Here is a 19,793-nt window from a genome sequence, read left to right as displayed (position 1 = left end):
TGTATGTGTGTGTGTGTGTGTGTGTGTGTGTGTGTGTGTGTGTGTGTGTGTGTGTGTGTGTGTGTGTGTGTGTGTGTGTGTGTGTGTGTAGAGAGGCAGGTAATCAGTCATATTAAAATTATTACTCTTCAGGGGTTTGAAGAGATGTGATGTCTCAGCACATGTAGATTGTACAGAGGCCGTAGAGAGCTGTGGGCCCCATGCAGGTACATGTACCCCTCCTCTCAGCTCTGACACTGAGAACTGATACGTACAGCACAGAGGTGTCAGTTATTCACCTCCATTACCTTTTAACAAGCAAGAACAGACTGCAAAAAGGAATGGGGAAAAATACCACTCATCATTGTCCGCCTCTGGGTTGACTTGGTTTGTTTAATGTTGCTGTATATATGTATATATATTTATTTATCAAGTGTCTGCCAGTTTGAACATTCTTCTCATTTAAATACCCCCCTTTCTCTCTACGCCGCTTCCATCAACACGGCCCCCTACCATGGCCCAGCACACCAGTCAGCTGCCTGTCAGATCTGGGGGATTATGGGCGTGTTCTCCTCTCCTGTCAATTCAAACCAGTTTTTTCCAGCTCCATTAGCATGCGTCAGATATCAGCTGGAACTGGAAGTATAGGACTCTAGATGCAAACCATGATTTCCAGCCCAACTGTAAGCCACAAAGACTTGGATTTATCTTCCTGGGCCTTTTAATTGGATGTTTTGTATGAAGCAGGCACTGTGAACGCCACTAATAAATAAATAAATAAATGAATAACATTCTTAATTGTAGATTAAACCTCATGCTGAACACAAATTAACAGATCTTTATGCAGGCTTATTGGAAATCATATTCATTGGACTTGATCAGTGAACATTGAACAGTGTCCACAACCATTAAGGGTATTATATTACTGTTTCATACACAAAGAGTATATCAGGTCAAATTGGCAACATAGACACCCTCGGGTTTCATCAATGTTTATTTTTGAGAGTAGGAGCGTGATGTCAGTAATGAGCCCCACCGTGGCTCTGAGCGCTGAAGTGGCTGTGCTCACTTTTAAAGCCTTTGTTAAAGCCCGAGTTTGTTTTGTTTGCTCTTTTGATGTTTCATTTAAATGCTTTGTAAATTTAATGAGGTTGTCTTGGCGGCGCAGAAAACTGCTAATGGCATCTGTGGGATACGCAGTGGATCAGTGACTCCTTCTCAGCTTACTGAGCTGTCTGGCGGTCCACCCAAACACCAGACACATTCCCTAACCATCTTAGCAGCTCCAACTTCAGATGTCTATGCCTGGCTGTTGTGTGTTTTAAAATACTCAGATGGTTAAGGGCTCAATCCCACACTGTGCTTGCACTGAAGACCTGTCACCACTATTTATGAATGCTTGTGTGGGTTGTATGTCAGTAGTGAATATACTGTACATAAAGCATTACAGTACTAACATAATTTAACTGGCTACCTTTTCTCTTATCTGTGTTTAGGACCCTCGTTTAAACCCAGCTGCAGCAAAGCGCAGAAGTATCTGGAGTTCATTCCAATCAACCTGCACACACAGAGGATGAGGGTCACCTGCCCCAGGAAAACAGGTATGCCACCCCTACCTGACCAACTCTGACCTTCTGTGACCTCCTCCCCTCTCGGTCACACACGCACACACACACGCACACACACACACATACACACACACACTCACATAGTCCTGTACTTGAGATTGACTCCAGAGTAAAAGTTACATATCTCCTCTCCTCTTTATGAGACACTAAGAGAGAACAGTAAGAGAGGGCCCAGGAGAGAGACAGAAAAAGAAAGTACATGAGAGAATCCAATGAAGGTAGAAGAACATGACACACGCTGAGCTTAGTACAAGAGGAGAGAGAGGCAAAGAGCATGTTAGACAGAGGGATGGAGGAAGGGAAGGAGGCGAAATGAGAAGAAAAGTGTCTTGCTGTCTTTCTGGAGAGTCTTCTGGGTACTGCCCTCTCACGCTTCGCTTCCTGCCTTGTCAAGATGGCGTCAGGCGGCACAGTTAGCATGAGAGGGGTCACGGGGGGTGGTTGGGGCTGGACACTGGCTGCTGCTGGCTGGACTTTAATGCAGGCAGACAGGAAGGCGACTCACTAATTAGGACCCCACACATCTTCTGAACAAAATTCACATGGGATGGCAACTACTTCAGCAGATTCCACATGCAGACACACGCACTCACACACACGGCCACAGACATACACACTCTCTACCTTCCTTCATAAAAGCCTGCTAGTGCATGTGCCCAGTCCATTGCTGTCACTGTGCATTATCTTCAATCAGCTGAAACTTGGCACCTTGCATAGATGGTGAGCAGTGCACACACACACACACACACACACACACACACACACACACACACACACACACACACACACACACACACACACACACACACACACACACAGTCATGAAAACGAATGCTTATGTAAACTCACAGTGGACATCGCTGTGTATACCCTGTGAACAAAAACTGAACATGAAGTCAGACTGTATGCTACCTACATTCAAATGAGACAAGGGACATGACAAATGTCACAAAAATGAAGAAAAATAATCTGAACAGAAAGCTGTTTGGGTGAACACAAATGCCTGAGCTGGCTTTTGTCCATGCCTGTGCCCCTAGAAAAATACCTGTCTTGCCGTCTGAAAGAAAACCTGTAGCACAAATAAAGCTCAAAGTCAGTGTGTGTCTGTGTGTGTGTGGCATTCTCTCCAGTCATTGTTCATTAGTCTCAATAGTCACAGTGACTGCACTGCATTGGACACTGTATTGCCAGCGTGTGCGGAGCCACATTGTCTTCTGATCTCCACACTCCTCGTGTGGCTGTCCTGCTCTGATCTCTCACTAGAGCCCTTTATCTCTGAGGCCATGCATACTGCACGCATGGAAATGCAGTGCTATAGAAATGCATAGCGTGCTTTGCCCCATTTCTCTCCAAAATGAAAAGGAAAACCTTGGACAACTTGTTTTTTTGTCTCCTGCCGGCTGCTTCTGGTCTCTGCGGTGGGTAGGGGGGTGATTGTGGAAAGGATGGGAGATTTCTTTGCATATTGATCACAAGGATGAACTTCAGAGTGAATAAAAGTCAGCCTTTCAGAATTTCACAAATGTGATGGAGCGACTCACAAGAGTACAACCTGCGTTGCAGTGAAAAGCCCAGGAGCACTTCAGACATCCATTCAAACAGCAGTTTCATTTTCTCTCTCTCTCTCTCTCTCTCTCTCTTCCTCTGTCTTTCTTTCTCTCTCTCTATTTTCTCTCTCTCTCTCTTTCTCTCTTCCCGCATCGCCCTTTCTGTTAAACTGACAATGGGTTAAGTATGAATCAGTCACTCTCATCTGGACTCGACAGCAATCAATTCCTCTCCTGCCGCGAGGTCCTGTTGTGCTGGAGGACAGCGTGCATGGCGGGAAGTGTGTGTGTGTGTGTGTGTGTGTGTGGGGGGGGGGGGGGGTTGCCATGGTCAGTTGGAATAATGGGGCCAGAGTGATGGAGAGAGGCAGAGACAGAAATCAGAGGGTCAGATCTGGGCTTAAATTGGGCTGCGCGTGAGTGATGCCTGGAGTAGTTACAGTGGGGCCAAGGCCAGCGTGGAGCCAATTAGAGTGTGTGTGGGAGAGTGGGGGGAGAGCCCCAGATGAGGTGGAGGTGTGAGGGTGGATTAAAGAGATTACAGATCCCCATCATCATTACAGAAAACAGAGAGGCCAAGGAAGCCCAACGGGGAGATAAAGAAAGGAGCATTGGAGACATTGTAAAGAAATCCAAGCATCATTAAGCCAACTCCTGGTCATGGTGGTTGGGGGACTAGAATCCTGTGGACATCACCGACATAACACTCGTCACCTTGGCAACCTGACCACCCCGTCCACACACTAGAGACTCTTCTACATGTCATTATAAATAAGAATAGTCATTACTTGCTGTCAGGAAAATCACCAAGTGGTGCCCCCCTGTGGCAAAGCATGTGAAGAGCAACTCATAATAGGACTCTCCACTGACCAGGCTCTATCTAACTGCTCCATGCTCCTGCCACTGCAGTCTCTCACTGATGCCCAGTCTACATGTCCACCGCAAGTGTCACATGATGACCAGTTCATCTCTGTGACCTTGTCAAGCTCATGTAGCCCAGAGCTGAGAGCTGCGAAGCACACAGCAGCTGGGTGGGTTTGAGTGTCCTGCAACCCTAGACTAGGACTGATTTCTGTGTAATAACACCAGGAGAGACTACACATGGCGCTAAACTTTACAGCTACATCTACACTGAACTGAATTTACATGATGGAAGAGAAGCCAAAATAACGCTAGTTTAGGAGGAGTAGAGGGCGAACACCAGTTATTTCTGAAATTTTAAGTAAACACAATAGCATGACACAGCATGGCAGAGTTATGGTGTTAATGTTAGTGCTTGTGATCGACTTTGGAAGACGTGAGGATGGGGTTGTGTTTGAGTTGTCTTGGCAAGGTCTTTTCCTTGTTAGCTACTCCTGCTGACCATAGCGGCTGGACACTGGGATTTGGAGTTCTGTAGTGTGTGTAGCTGAGGTGTCGGGACGCTCCGCTTGACTGTCCATCTCTGTGTCCTCCACAGATGCCTTCTATGACATCATCACAGTGGGCGCTCCGGCAGCACACTTCCAGGGCTTCAAGAGCGGCGGCCTGCAGAGGCTACTGGGCCGCTACGAGAACGAGAAGAAGAGGTGAGAACATGCACACGCACGCACGCACACGCACGCACGCACACACACAGACAGATATTCACACACACACACGCACAAACCGACACAGATATTCACAGAAACACTGAAAACACACTAAAAATAGAAGTGAGAGCACACACACTCTGTCTCAGCTTGTGGGGGCTCGCTGATACACATACACACATACACACATACACACACAGATACACACAGATATTCACAAAAACACTGAAAACACTGAAAATAGAAGAGCACACACACTCTGTCTCAGAGTGTGGGGGCTCACTGATACAGACACACACACACACACACACACACACACACACACAGGCTCAGGGCAAGGTGTTGCAGCACACAGCAGCTTTAGAAGACGTGCCAAGAGATGAAGGAATGGGAACACACATGCGCACACACTTAGAAAATTAGACATCAGGAGGAAGTAAAAAGGAACACGTACACACACACACACACACACACACACAGGTATCATCTCACACAAGACGTATTGTGGATGACCTCGGCGAGTCACCCTTTAAAAGCTGAGGCTGGCACCGATTCCCCCAGCGTGTCCTCGTCAGGCAGGAAGTACATGAAAAGGCAATCCAGAGAGCAGGGCCATGCGCTCAATTATCCTGCCCAGCCACCGAGGCCCCGGCCTGGACACTGATCAACAGCCCACCTGGGACCCTCCACCCTTTACCTACCCTTGGAACATGCTTATCCTCCACCTCCTCCATCTTACCCCCACCTCCTCATCCTCCACCTCCTCCATCTTCCCCCACTTCCTCCTCATCCTCCTCTCTCCCCACTGAGCCCCCTCCCAGCACATTTCATTGTGCTAGTCTCCACCTGACAAGCTATACAAATGTGTGTGTGTGTGTGTGTGTGAGTGAGAGAGAGAGAGAGAGAGAGAAAGAGAAGAGTACAGTGCCACACTTCCATAGGAATAGAATCACTTCCATGAATAGAATATTCCATAGGACCCCTATGTGCTTCATTGTGTGTGTGTGTGTGTGGGTGGGTGGGTGTGTGTGTGTGTGTGTTTGTGTGTGTTTGTGTGTGTTTTCAAATACTGTACCCGTGTTTTCAGTCCGCCTAAAGAACCTTTATACTTCTGTATCTGCAGTGATTCAGTTCAGCCTTTGATTCAATTACCGCCTCCTGTTTTAAGATTGTCACTTTTTTCTCACCCTCTTTTTGCTTTCTGTTTCTCTCTCTCTCTCTCTCTCCCCCTGTCTCTTTGGTGGTTCAGCCATGTTTAATTAGAGATCCTGTGTCTGTCGGTTGGGGACAGAAAGTCTAAGTCAGCAGCAGGAGTCTTGAGGAGGATCTGAGGTGGACTGTGTTGACGGCCTTATTTTTCTCCCAGGCCCCTTCCCTCTCTAATAAGCTGTGTGCAGTCATACAGTCGGCCTCTCTACTCCGTGATGTCCTTATGCCCTTTGATGTAAAGTTAGTGGCAAAATGGTACTACTCTCGTGAGTGACTATTTATAGTCCTGTTTGCCTGGGAACAGAGACTCGTTGTTTTAAGTCTTTTAACTGGTGCTAGACTGTGTCTCTAGCTGTTGCTTGTGAAGACGTTTGTGTATTGTCAAAGTGCTGCTTTAGTCATCACTAGAGGCTGGAGTGAAATGGAGGAGTGGAGTAAACCCTGAGTGAAAGTGGCCCATAGTCCCCTGCCTGTCCAGGCTGCCTTTATGGTAATCCCCTTCCCAGGAAGTTGTGTTTTTAATGTGGATGAGGTAGAAGTATGCTGGCTCTGTCAGTATGTTGAGTTGTGGTAACCTGTTGGCTCATTCTTATGCTTGAGAGCTCTACAGTGGCTCTCTTCATGAAGTATTCTTCAAAGATTTGCAGAAGATTGCAAACAAGCCATAGAACTTTAAAATACTATTTGCTTTGAAGATCTACTGTATACAAACTTTCAAAAGTTCCACTTTCAGTGTGTTCTTCCATCGGTGTAGACTTGTGTACTTGGGGTGGACTTGGTGACGGTGTTGGGGTGTTTGCATTGTAGATAGGGGACTGCATTTTCCATCCCATGGTGCTTTTGCTCATTAAAAAGATCCAATTAGCCAAACAGGAGCTGGGAATGGCTGCGGACTGGAGGAGTTGTGGAGCGGCACACAAGCTTTTTCATGCCCAAGTGCTCCTCCACGGGGCAGCGCGGCGCGGGGACGGACATCCTCTCCCCAGCGAGCCCGCACGATAAACACAGACAGCATATTTTCATAGAGTTCACTGGAGTGAAATCAGTTTCTTGGAGAGAGAGAGAGAAGAGAAAGAGAGAGAGAGAGAAGAGAGAAAGAGATTGCATTGTGGACTAATCCACAACTGAGATAGAGCACTTCCTCTTTTGTTTTATGTTTGACTTGGCTAATGACTCTCAGTAGCTTACATTTTTCCAATTTTCTGCCTCGCTAGGCAAGTAAGCCTCGGCAAAGCCCAGTGACGCCTGACCCCAGATCAAGTGGCTTGTCAGTCATCCACCAAAGTGTAACAAATATCGCGTGACATCACAAGTGACCACACAGGCCCATGGATGGCCGAGATGGCAGTTTGATATAAAAAGATTCATCTATTAAGCACAGAACATGCAGACTGGTCTTGAATTCAAACCCCTGTATCTCTTCACTTCACACACACACACACACACACACACACACACACACACACACAATCCACATGAAACACATGAGATCTCTTGACCTCTCCTGACAGGCGTCCTTTTCTAAAAAGCCATTGAAAAAAAAATAAAAGAGCAGTCGGCTAGATTTGAAACTCTGCCATTCAAAGCAGTATTGATTCATCAAAGGGAGGGGAGCCGAGACAAAGAGGAGGAGAGACAGAAGTGCAGCGCTGGAGGAAAGAAAGGGCCGCTGGAAGAGAAATGGAAAAAAAGAAAGAAGAGGTGTCGCCACAAGCCCAATAAAGGAGCCATCCATCTTTGTTCCCATTACATTGTGCAGGTCGGAAGGGTGGAGGTGGAGGGCCAGGCATGGGTGGTGGTGGTTGTGGGTGGAGGTGGGGCTGATCTCATCACTGATGCATTATGGGTGATGTGCCATGGGTCACTCGCTCGCTGCTGTCCGCCAGGTACTGTTGCCATCGCCAACGCAGCCAATGGGCCGGTCGACTCAGTAGGACCAATCAATACGTCGCTAAAAGATTCCCAGAACACCACACACACACACACACACACACACACACACACACACACACTCTCAGCCTTGAACCTGGCCAGTTATCATTAATACATGCATCTCTTTCTGGAAAGGAGGCTTTATATCCTTTTAATTGTCCCCGGCAGGCATGGCTGAAGAGAGGATCCCTCTTTTAAAAGCCCCTACAGTGTACAGTCAGATGAATGTGTGTGTGTGTGTGTGTATCTAGGTATGTGCATCTGTCAGTTCAGGAATGTTGATGTGCGGTTAGAGGCTGTTTTATGAGAACTAAAACAGGCACAGCTCGACAGCACAGGTATAATGCACCTGTTATGTGGTCAACAGTGTGTGTGTGTTTGTGTGCATTATTAGTGTATAGTCTCATATAAATTGTAGGCACAGCTGCTCACCCCTAGGAACATGCCCCCAATCTATGGTGTGTGTGTGTGTGTGTGTGTGTGTGTGTGCGTGTGTGCGTGTGTGCGTGTGTGTGTGTGTGTGAGTGTGTGTTCTTTTTATGTGAATAAAGAGCTTCAACAGACACAGCTGGTCACCGAATATATATTGCCCCTGTTTACAAGGTCAAGAGTGTCTGAGTGTGTGTGTGCGTGCTGTGTCCGTGCCAAGTTAGCTTCAGTCGACACAGGTGGTCACACCAATTACGCTGCCCTTATTTATGAGATCAGCTATGGGTATGGGAGCACTGCCCTGAAGGACATGCATGGTCACACACCCATGCAAAATAAGTTCTTGCTTTATAAGGTAGGGGGTCATGTAAACTAGTTTTTTTACACTAGAATGGGATGTATTCTAAACTACCGTGAAATATAAATGCTTTGGATGCATTTTAGTGTTGCATTGGATTGTAATATTGAGTTTCTACATACAGTACTGTACATACTTCAGTGCATACTGTTTGTTGAGTCACTCGGTAGCACTTTATATTAAGGTACACATATTCACCATTAACTAACTTACTAATATGTATATATTAGTAGCATATTGGCTCATTGTCATTATAAAGCATTTATTATTACCTTATTCTGCATGACCATATTCTAACATTACTAGACCATTAAAACTAAGTTTTGCTCAGTATGGGTCTTGTAAGGTGGTAGTACCACAGTCTTTCATAGGTTAAATTAACACAGTAAGAGCTTACAGGACTGAACAATTAAATGGCGCCGCGTGGAAGAGCTGCTGAAAGATGCCAGTCAGGGCAGCTGCATAATTTCCACTTCTCTAGCAGTGAATTGATCCATGAATGTTGCACATCGTCTCATTGAGTGGCTCTGGCATTCACTTAAGAAAGCCAGCAGTGTGGACTGGCTTTTGTGAGCCAGCTTCACTCTGCTCCTTGTAGCCTTGCCGCTGTTGTTCTCTCTGCCATCTTGGCTTCGCGAAAGCCATTCAACTGACAGCCATGCTGATAAAGCAATTAAAGTCTGTCCTCGCTAACAAGCCTCTCTGAGCGTGACTCCCCAGCCTTCTCTCGCTGCACCAGGTGCCCCGACGTGCAGTCATTATCCACTGCGCTCGCAAGGCGCTGAGGGCCTCCTCAGCCTCGTCCCTCCCAAAGCTAACTTAAGGAAATAGCATCATCAAGCTAGCGTGAGGGGTTTTGTTATCTCCTGTTTCATTTTGAACTTCTCATTATCTGTAAGATAGAAGCAAGAAAGGCTTCAGGCGTACATAGCCAAGCCCCTCAATGGAATATGCCAACTGGCTTGCCAAATTAATTACCAGAGCCTGGAAGTATGCGAGATGGACATTTTTCCCCCACACATTTTATTCTGGTTTCAGTTCGGCAATAGACCCAGCTGAATCATTAAGCTCCAATGAGCCCCCGTGAACATTTTCACTCTGATGACTTCCTTTAACGTCTCCCACCCTTGGCTGCATGGTGGTCAGCTTTCGGCTCAATACTGCGGCATCATGTTGGTGTGTGTAGGGGTAGCCTCTAGGGGTGTAAAGATTAACCGATACGTATCGGTATCCGTTTTTTAACGTGTAAGATACGGCTACATCGATACGTAGCCCCGTATCGGAATAAAACTGAAATGAACCGGTCGTTATATCGATTTACTTGTTAGGAATTGGTTCACAACCTTTTCTGCTCACTCAGACTCTCATTTACGGTCCAAGCAGCGCGTTCGGTTCATCCCACGTCCGGTTTTGAAACTATACGTGGCACGGAATTGTGGGTAATGCAGTTCGTTTTTGGCTACATTCATTGCCCAAAGTTGTCAAATGACCTCATTACCCATACATCTACTGCAACTTAAGCACGTGACAACTCGCACTCGGTCGTTTGTTTTACAGTTTTTACTCTTTTGTTTTTCAAAATCCAGTGCGAAATTAAACACTAAACAGCAACGATAGTCTGTAGAGTATAGCCTTACGTTTGATGATGGGATTTCCTTAATGTTAAATAATAATTTGGGCCTTGCTAAAACGATGCACAAATTATTAGCCAATTAGTTCATATTTACTCAGACTTGAGACATTATAGGTTTCTGCATTAGGTCTACCGTTGGAACAAAATAAACCCAGAGAGATCATTGATATGTAGGCCTATTTTATTCTTGTAGGCTATATAAGAAAAGGCCAATAGTGTCTTAAGCACTGTTTTATTTTATTTCGGTATTGTCTTACCTCAACAAGGCTACAGCTCCATGAAAACAATCAGATATAACTCTATAAAATCTATAAAGTCTATAAAAAAAAAATTGTATTTGGCTGCTGTGTTTGACTTAATGTGCACCTTGAGCAAATGATAAAAAATCTTTCAGAATGCTTTCCATTCATGAACTGCATCGAATTGCATCGAATCGCATCGCATCGCATCAAATCGTACTGAATCGTTTTTTATGAACATGTATCTTTTCTTGTATCGAATCGTGCCCATGTATCTAGATGCGAATCGTATCGTCTTTTACATGAGAGATTCATACCCCTAGTAGCCTCTGTGGTAGGTCTCACTGTAGGAATAACTTGGAGGAAGAGAGAGAATGGGGGACAGTCAGAGAAAGAGAGAGAGAGAGAGAGAGAGAGAAAGAAAGAGAGAGAGAGAGAGCACAGTGTGAGGGCATTCTGCTGACCTATTAGAATATGTAACCCCCTTTTTGGAATGTGTCTTTTCTCTTTAAGTAAAGACCTTTGATTCGCCGCAAGCAGTGGTGGGTGGCTGTCCTCCCGGGAGCTAATTAGAGTGATGACTGGCCCAACCATTCCCCTACCGGCTGCTACAAGCAGTATACTTTCTCTCTCTCTCCTTTCTCCATCCCTCATTCGTTCAGTTGTCTCTTCCCCATGATTCACCTCTACTGTTCTGCGGTTGTGTTTGTGTTGAGGTGGGGGCAGTGCAGGTGTGTGGTCTGTTGTCCCGTGTTTGTGTTGAGGTGGGGGCAGTGCAGGTGTGTGGTCTGTTGTCCCGTGTTTAATTGCAGTCAAGGGATGCTAAGCCACCCAATCAGAGGCAGCAGGGTGGCCACAGGCGCTGCTCAGCACGCCGCTTTGTTATTAGTCAGTTATGCCGGAGGGCAAGGCTGCAGGCTCTGGCCTACATAGAGAGGGAATGAGACACCCAATGAGAAGAAGTGCAGGGGGTGGAAGGAAGGAAGGAAGGAAGGAAGGAAGGAAGGAAGGAAGGGAAGAAAGAGCAATAAAGGCATAAATTGCTTCAGTACAGACGGATGAAGAGAGTGAGAAGGTGAAGACAGGCACTGGAGACCAAAGAGAAGGAGATGCAGGAGGGAAGCTGCATATAAAGATGCTCAAGCCGTAGGCTGGACGTTGTCTGATGGATGGCTAGCCAGAGCGGATTGTTGGATGTCCCTCACTGACCTCACTCCCAGAGAAATCTAATGGGAGAAGATGAGGACCAGGATCCGTGGCAGATCCGTCAATAATTACTCATTGATTCTTTGTCACTTTTTTTCTTTCCACTGCCCGAGATCTTATGGCATTAAAAGCAGTTAAGAGCCAAGGAAAAGTGTTCTTATGTTTTTATGTTTTTCCAACCTAATTATTTATTTTTTTGAAAATCTATCCTACTTTTGAAAGTGCCGAAGTGTTGAAAAGAGCTTATGCTTTGGGGGTTATTTGTGAATTTCCTTCAACTCAACAAATCAATTATCATTACTTTTACAAATGGACAACCTGATTACTCGGCCTCCAAAGATGCATGAACCTTTGGGCCACATTGATCCAGGCGGAAAAAACATGAATCTATTGAGTCTACCACCACATCGGTGGACCTTGGAAAAGTCTGCAGACTGCCATTGATTTGGTGTAAATACCACCCATTCAAACCCACATCCTCATTGATTTGGGTGTGCGGTCCAATAGAAGGCGTAAAACGTAACTCTCGGCAACATTCCATGCGTCAGCGGCTGTGTGTTGCATGTAACATGTATCTCAACCTGGACATTAAAGTGATTTAGGTAAGGGATAATGTATTGTCTGCCGGTAATTATCAGAAATTAAGTCCCAACAGGGAGAACAGAACCCCGACATTATCCCGCTTATTACACGGCTACTTGCCAAAACGAGAAAAGAAACCTAACACAATGAATCTTTAAAAATTATTTTGCTACCGTTTCGTGTCTTCCGCTGACAAAAGAAATAGTTCGCCACACAGATAGAACTTGACAGTTTCAGGTGTTGCGTGGCAACGTCTTACTAGCTTACTTTCCCTTTCAATGAAATTCCATTGCAATAAGCGAACGGAATTCTTGCGGAGGGATATGAAAGACGTTAATCAACCCGTTGCCATTGACAGCGGTGATTACATACTTTGCCGGTGATTTATATAGATTTAACATAGGCCCGAACGTTGGGAATGCCCATTCATGTGAATGGAACTTTCTGCAGCACTCTGAACACAGGGCTCAATTAAGGCAGCCGTTCCTCTGGTGCATTTGTCATGAACATGGCGAAGCCACTTAAACCACAAGCCTAGATGTGAAGTCAGACACATAAAAGCAATTTTCTCCTCTTACAAATGAAGACACACTAACATTCAATCCCTCTCTATTGTTTCTCCAGTCAGGACTTGTAAGGATATGTCCCTTCATATTCTACCTTAGCTTATTTAAATCTCTGTACTGTACTTATTGTCCACGTGCAAATACACATCTATTATACTGTACCATCTGCCTTTACCTGCATGTGACAAACTCTCTGTTCTAGTGTATTGTGTGTATCCCACTGGACAAAGGACACATGTACTGTAAATGGCAGAAGTAAGCAATGACAGTTATACCATTATTATACCATTATACGCTGAAGAAGGGCGCACAGCCCGAAACGTCCGTTGTTGGCGATTAAAAGTTCGAAAGAGAACTGAGAGTGCTGTCCTTGCTTACTTCATACATTATCAGTATATGAGGGATTCAACACCTAGTTAAGTTAAAGGAACCATATGTAAGAAAAATATTTCAATTAATCATAAAATGGCCCTGATATGTCACTAGACATTAAGAAATCATGTTCATTTCAAATACTTATATCACTGACAACAGTAGTCCGGCCAGGATATTGTCATTTAAAAAGTGAAGTTGCAGCCCTCAACTGATGTTGATGTTGTGTTTTGTCATGTCATGTTGTGTTTTGGCCTGATGCGCCACCCTCCACCTATCTACTAATCACAAAGTCAGTAGTGTTTCGCCATCAGGGTTGGCAACCTCGAGTCAGGGGGGAGGGGGAGGGGATACACCGCTCTTCAGTATTTTGAAAGTGATTGCAGTACCAGTTTTGGCCACAATCTTATATATGGTTCCTTTAAAACCAGCAAGTCAGTAACTGTGAGCGCATTGCTTCATATATACATGTGAATGGAAAACAGTGTAAAATGAATTAACCACCCTCCCCACCCCTCTCTGTCTGTATGCCTCTGTCCACAGCTACAGTACGGCGTACCAGTGTATCTACTACTCTCCGGAGCAGACGGCCAGGGCACGGGACGTGCTGGGCACCCTGAGCGAGCTGCAGCCCCTCATCGGCAGCCTGGCTGACCGCCTGCTGCACGCCGCCCAGCAGCGCTGCGCCCACGCGCTGAGGGACACGCTCAAGAGCCTCGCCGAGAAGGTCAGCTGTCCCAGCCGCCCGCCTGCTCACTCGCTGCACCTCACAACCCTGAAGGGGTATTGGAGAAAAGATGCTCCCAATACCACTTACTTTAGAAGGTCTCAGGAAACTGCTGTTGTCTGACTCTGATGTGGCAGAGTGATATTATCAGATAGTTATTATAGTTTCATCTGTTCTCTTTTCTCCTGTCTTCTGTGTCATTCTCTTCCGTCTAGTCTTTTCTCTCTTCATTCTTTCTGAGAGAATGAGACGTCTGTTGTGCTGTTGTCTCATGGTTGATTGTTTATTTGTTTTTTGTTGTTTTTTCTCTTCCATTCCTTTTGCCTTGTTAATTGTTCATCTCATCTCCTGTCATTAACCCCATTTGATTCCTCCACTCCCTTCCTCTCCCATCCTACCTGACCACATTCTATCTTTACCTTAATGCCCTTTCATGTCACCTTATCAGCCCCCTCATGTTGCCTTAATGTCCCCTCATGTTACCTTAACGCCCCCTCATGTTACCTTAACGCCCCCTCATGTTACCTTAACACTCCCTCATGTTACCTTAATGCCCCTTATGTTACCTTAACACTCCCTCATGTTACCTTAACGCTCCCTCATGTTACCTTAATGCCCCTTATGTTACCTTAACGCCCCCTAATGTGTTGCCTTAAAGGAGAATTCCGGTGTGATATTGACCTAAAGTGTGTTTCAAAAAAGAATTCTGTGGAAATGCATGGATTCCAGTTGCTGCTACTGGAAGCAACTGAATCCATGCATTTCCACTGAATTATTTTTGGAATCTGATCCCTTATCATACCTGTTCATTCGTACTCGTCGCTCGACTTATCGTGACTAAATTCAAGATGGCATCGAATGGTAAAATCCCTTAAGGTACTGTCTGTATAAATCGTCTTATAAATAAACTACCAGTGCTTTTTCAAAGTTCTCCATGTCTCGTTTTAAATGTCATGGCCCTTGGAAGTCTACCAATGAAGTATGGAGCTACTTTGAGCCTCGTAAATGGTGTAAAACAGTGATTTATTTGCATGGCTAGGCCGATGCAAGGCCGATGCCCGAGGCACCACAACGAAACACTGTTGGTAGCATTGGCTAACCAGCGCCAGATTTCTGAGTGCAGGGGACAAGCTGAGGTGAGCTATGAGACATACGTTCACACTCGATATCATGTTTCAAGACACTTTAGATCAAAATCACACCGGAATTATCCTTTAAAAGCCTCCTTTGGTCCAAGGTGGGGTCCCAGGTCTGATGTTCTCTCTGGCTTGCCCAACGGCACAACTAGCCCTAGGGGGTCATCATCCTATTCACTCTGTGTGTGTGTGTGTGTGTGTGTGTGTGTGTGTGTGTGTGTGTGTGTGTGTGTGTGTGTTTGTGTGTGTGTGTAAATGGAGATGTTGAACGGAGATCTTTCCTCTAACCTTAGCTACCATGTGAACGGCATTATTATGGGTCACTGCTCTAGATGATGGGATTCTCCCACGACGGTGTAGATTTCCATCCATTTCTCATCTCAAGTACAAATGGCAATGCATTAATCTGAATAGAAACACAGTCTTTCTCAGGTGGAGCGTCCAAAGGTAGACACTTAAGGGCTCTGGCTTGTCTCCTTAGAGGATGTGCCTGTGTGCATATGTTAGTTTTTGTGTCTATGTATGTTCTTGCCTGTGTGTGTGTATGTGTTTGTGAGTGTAATGTATGTGTATGTGTGTGCATGTAGGTGTGTGTATGTGCTTGAAGCTGTCTCCTGTCACTTGTGTCACTGTCCCAGGTGTAAGACGGTGCTTTGTCATGTCTTGCTGAACCCGCATCAGGTGTCTGTCAGCAGCTCATCACTCAGATTACCTCCTCTCAGCAGCAACAGCAGCAACAGCAGCTCCAGGACTCAGCTGACATTAAAGCCTTAAACTGTGTGTGTGTGTGTGTGTGTGTGTGTGTGTGTGTGTGTGTGTGTGTGTGTGTGTGTGTGTGTGTGCGCGCGCACACTCTTTATGAGTGCAATCCCATGCGGATGTGAATAGGTATGGATGTGAGTGAATGACAAGTACATCTTCATCAGTGTGTGTGTGTGTGTGTGTGTGTGTGTGTGTGTGTGTGTGTGTGTGTGTGTGTGTGTGTGTGTGTGTGTGTGTGTGTGTGTGTGTGTGTGTGTGAGTGTGTGTGTGTGTGTGTGTGTGTGTGTGTGTGTGTGTGTGTGTGTGTGTGTGTGTGTGTGTGTGTGTGTGTGTGTGTGGACACAAGCGGTGTCTCCTCAGTCTGGCTGCTGCTGAGGCTGGGCGGGTTTATAGGGCCGGCTGTTTTTATATCAGTGTAATTAATGGAATCCATCTGGCCCTGTCACTCTGTGGTCCTCTGCCGAGAGACGACTGGTGTCACAGCAGAGCGGGGGCCCAATCAACTGCTTTAATTGGTACATTCACTCTATCAATGTCTCTCTCTCTCACACACATACACACACACACACATCTTGATGAGAGGAGCACTTGTGAAACAGCATAGTCAGCGGTGGGCCCAACTCTGATTGAAATCTCAAGCTGGGTGTGTGTGTGTGTGTGTGTGTGTGTGTGTGTGTGTGTGTGTGTGTGTGTGATGACCATGTGATTGCTTATGTGTGTGTGTGTGTGTTATATCAGTTATGTGTGTGTTTGCGTTCAGTTCTTGAAGAGTGTGTAGCCTGGCTGCTCAGCTTGCAGAAAGTTCACTCACGAGCCCCCGGTGTCCCATCCGTCACATATTGAAAACCTGTGGCCCGTGAAGCCTTCCGCTCAGAATGCAAGCATGTGCTTTTTCCCACGCCGGCTGCAGAGTGGTCTACCCTTCCCTTACACACACACACACACACAGCACACACACACACACACACACACACACACACAGCACACCTGGGGGAGAGAAGCCACGCTGATACATCCTTCTTCTGCTTGATCTGCAGTTCAACAGGTATCAGTGTCTGGCTCTCACACAACCATGAGAGACCCATGCAGACATACGCACACATGCACGCACACAGACACACACACACAAGCGCACACATACACACACACACATATTCTCCGCATACACATACTGTACATCAACAGATGCACACACACACACACACACACTGCTATCCATGGGAGGTTTGCGATGCTCCAGTCACTCATCTTAACGCAAATCCAGTGCACAGCACAGGAATCAGCATGGGGCTTTCCACCAATTAGCTGTGTCAGTCTGATCCCGGATCAGTCAGCAGGCTCAGAGCTCCAGCCTGACAGGCCCTGGTGCTAGCATGCTGCGAGGGAGGATGGTAGGGGGTGGGGAGGCAGCAGTTAGCACTGTGCTAACAAAAGCATGGAGGAAGCCAGAGGGGTTTTGTCAGTGCTTGAGGCAGCAGTTTTGGCCAGCAGTTTGTTTGCCAGTGATTTCAGGATCACGGGCCCTAGGCCATAATTGATATTCAGCCATGTGAGAAACAAAATGCAGGCCTTGTGTTGGTAAAAAGAAAATCAAACCCTGTTGAGAAGGAGCAATTGTGTATATTTGATCAGTAGCTGCTGGTTGTGGATTTTGAACGAGTCTTTAAACAAAGCTAGATTGCTTTCATATTTACTGACTAGACAGCACATTGCTATATTGCTAACCCAATTTTACCTGATAATCCCAGTGTCCTCTGAGCAGGTCTTATTTGAGGGGGTCCATGGTGACCTTTCCAAGTTCCCCTCTAAAAAGGGCCTCCAGCACAAGCTGATGGAGAAATCTGACCACTCGGCACACTCACCTTAGACATGGCGCTCAGTGTAGGAAACAAGTTCCCTGATTGGTTCTGTACGTTTGATGTTTGATTTCATGTCCTGAAATACATGGCAGCATGTAGACAAACTTTTTTGTACGGAGCGGCCGGCTGTCTGTAAAGCGAACTTTCTTGGAGGAACTGAAAGCATGGCATGCAACATGGTAATAATCAAAAAGAATGAAGAATGATGAAAAAAAAAAAGAAATTGATTTCTGGTTTTTCTGACTTTCTGTCCACAAGGAAGTCAGGGACGAATGAACATTATGGAATAAATATAGACTGAACCCAGACAGTGGTTTGTGTGTGTGTGTGTGTGTGTGTGTGTATGACCTTACCAGTCTCAGACAGGATGCATAGAATGGTGTGCCCTGCTTTTGTTCACTCACCCCAGCAAATGCAATGAATAATAAACAGACTGATAGATTTCAAATTACATTTGAAAGATAAGCCAAGCTCAATTTGAATATGGATCGACATATTCCCCACATTCCTTCAAGCTTTTGTCAGCCTTTTTTTATTTTCACCAGTTTCTGATTACTTCTATGCTACTGCTGCTGCTGCTGTGTGTGTGTGTGTGTGTGTGTGTCTCTTTGGTGTTTATGTGCAGCACATTTGCTCCTTTCATCTCCAAATGAGTCTATCAGGAGCTGAGAACAGCTTAATCTCTCTAAATGAAATGTTTGTGTTTTTGAAAGCAGCGAGCCCGCTGTACGTGGCTTATGGCGCCAGCTGCGTTTCCTGACGGAGTAGAAGCGGGGCCTAAAGCGGCCTGGAATCCGCAGACATTTCATGAAGTCCCATACACTCTGATGTCCCAGCTCACTTCAATCCAATTAGACGAGAGAGAGAGAGAGAGAGAGAGAGAGAGAGAGAGAGAGAGAGAGAGAGCTTCTTGCCATCTTCATCACAGAACACAGTAGGCTGGCACAGAGCACTCCTCTTGTGTGGGACATTTGGAGACGAGAAACAACAGGTCATGTTCATCAAGTCAAACCGAGGGGCTCGCATGAGTGAATCCAGACCGAGGGTTGTGTGTGGAATGAGAGACGGATCTAAATAATCTTTAGTGGGGTCAGCCAGGGGGGTCGGACCGGGGGTAAAACCACTACTGATTACAGGGCCCCAAGGGGAGAGATGGCCCTTGAAAAGTCTGGAATATATTTTATTTTACGCCTGGAATCAGCCATAACAGGAAGGCACAGTCCCGCCATCTCTTAGAGCTTCATTAGAGAAGAGTGTCTTGTGAGGTTTGAGTAGGTGAAGGTGCTCTCTCAAATCCACCCAGGAGCTGCACCCTGCACCATTCGCTATTGTTTCCCTCCCTGCCAACGGACTTGTTGATGCTTCTCGTCTCTCCGCATTCTTGTCCTTTACCTCCCTCTTTCGCTCTCTCTGAGTCAGATGTCTTTTTCTCCTCCATGGGTTAGAGCAAAGGGCTTTGGTGGCAAATGTTTGCACCCAATCTCTCTCTCCCTCCCTCCCTGTTTCTCTTTCTCTCTCCCTCTCTCTCTCACTCCACTCCTCTAAAGCATGTGTGTGTGTGGGTGTTATGGGCTCAGTGGTTAGCTTATTGGGATGCTAACTCCATTATTCTGGAGAGCCCTTATCAGTTCCTCCAGTGAGCCTCGGCCCCTCATGAGGATCATCAGCATACAGTAGCACATGAATGTGAGATCAAAGACGCCCCTCTTTCTCCACATCTCTGTCTCTCTCTCTCTCTCTCTCTTTCTCCACCTCTCCGTCTCTCTCTCTCTCTGTCTTTCTCCACCTCTCTGTCTCTCTCTTTCTCTTTCTCCACCTCTCTGTCTCTCTCTCTCTTTCTCTACCTCTGTCTCTCTCTCTCTCTCTCTCTCTCTTTCTCCACCTCTCTGTCTCTCTCTCTCTCTCTCTCTCTCTCTCTTTCTCCACCTCTCTGTCTCTCTCTCTCTTTCTCCACCTCTCTGTCTCTCTCTCTCTCTTTCTCTACCTCTGTCTCTCTCTGTCTCTCTCTCTCTCTTTCTCCACCTCTCTGTCTCGCTCTCATTCTCTCCTCTCTTCCCT

General features: G+C 46.1%; 1 protein-coding gene across 9 annotated transcripts in view; it reads left to right on the top strand.

Annotated features, from left to right (window-relative positions):
* Positions 1 to 19,793, top strand: part of inpp4b (inositol polyphosphate-4-phosphatase type II B) — a 181,704-nt gene that overhangs the window by 115,065 nt on the left and 46,846 nt on the right. For all 9 annotated transcript variants that reach the window (XM_076294963.1, XM_076294962.1, XM_076294964.1 and 6 more), the window contains 3 exons: positions 1,476 to 1,580; positions 4,614 to 4,722; positions 13,795 to 13,978. In XM_076294963.1, the coding sequence (XP_076151078.1) occupies positions 1,476 to 1,580; positions 4,614 to 4,722; positions 13,795 to 13,978 (398 nt within the window). The remainder of the gene's footprint in view (positions 1 to 1,475; positions 1,581 to 4,613; positions 4,723 to 13,794; positions 13,979 to 19,793) is intronic.

Source organism: Alosa pseudoharengus, unplaced genomic scaffold, assembly GCF_046254945.1.
Source record: "Alosa pseudoharengus isolate Yale_2024_CS ecotype anadromous, Long Island Sound unplaced genomic scaffold, YU_APseudo_1.1 YU_APseudo_1.1_scf_2, whole genome shotgun sequence".
Taxonomy (NCBI): domain Eukaryota; kingdom Metazoa; phylum Chordata; class Actinopteri; order Clupeiformes; family Clupeidae; genus Alosa; species Alosa pseudoharengus.
The sequence above is the reverse complement of the archived record's forward strand: the minus strand, read 5'-3'. Positions and strand labels throughout refer to the sequence as shown.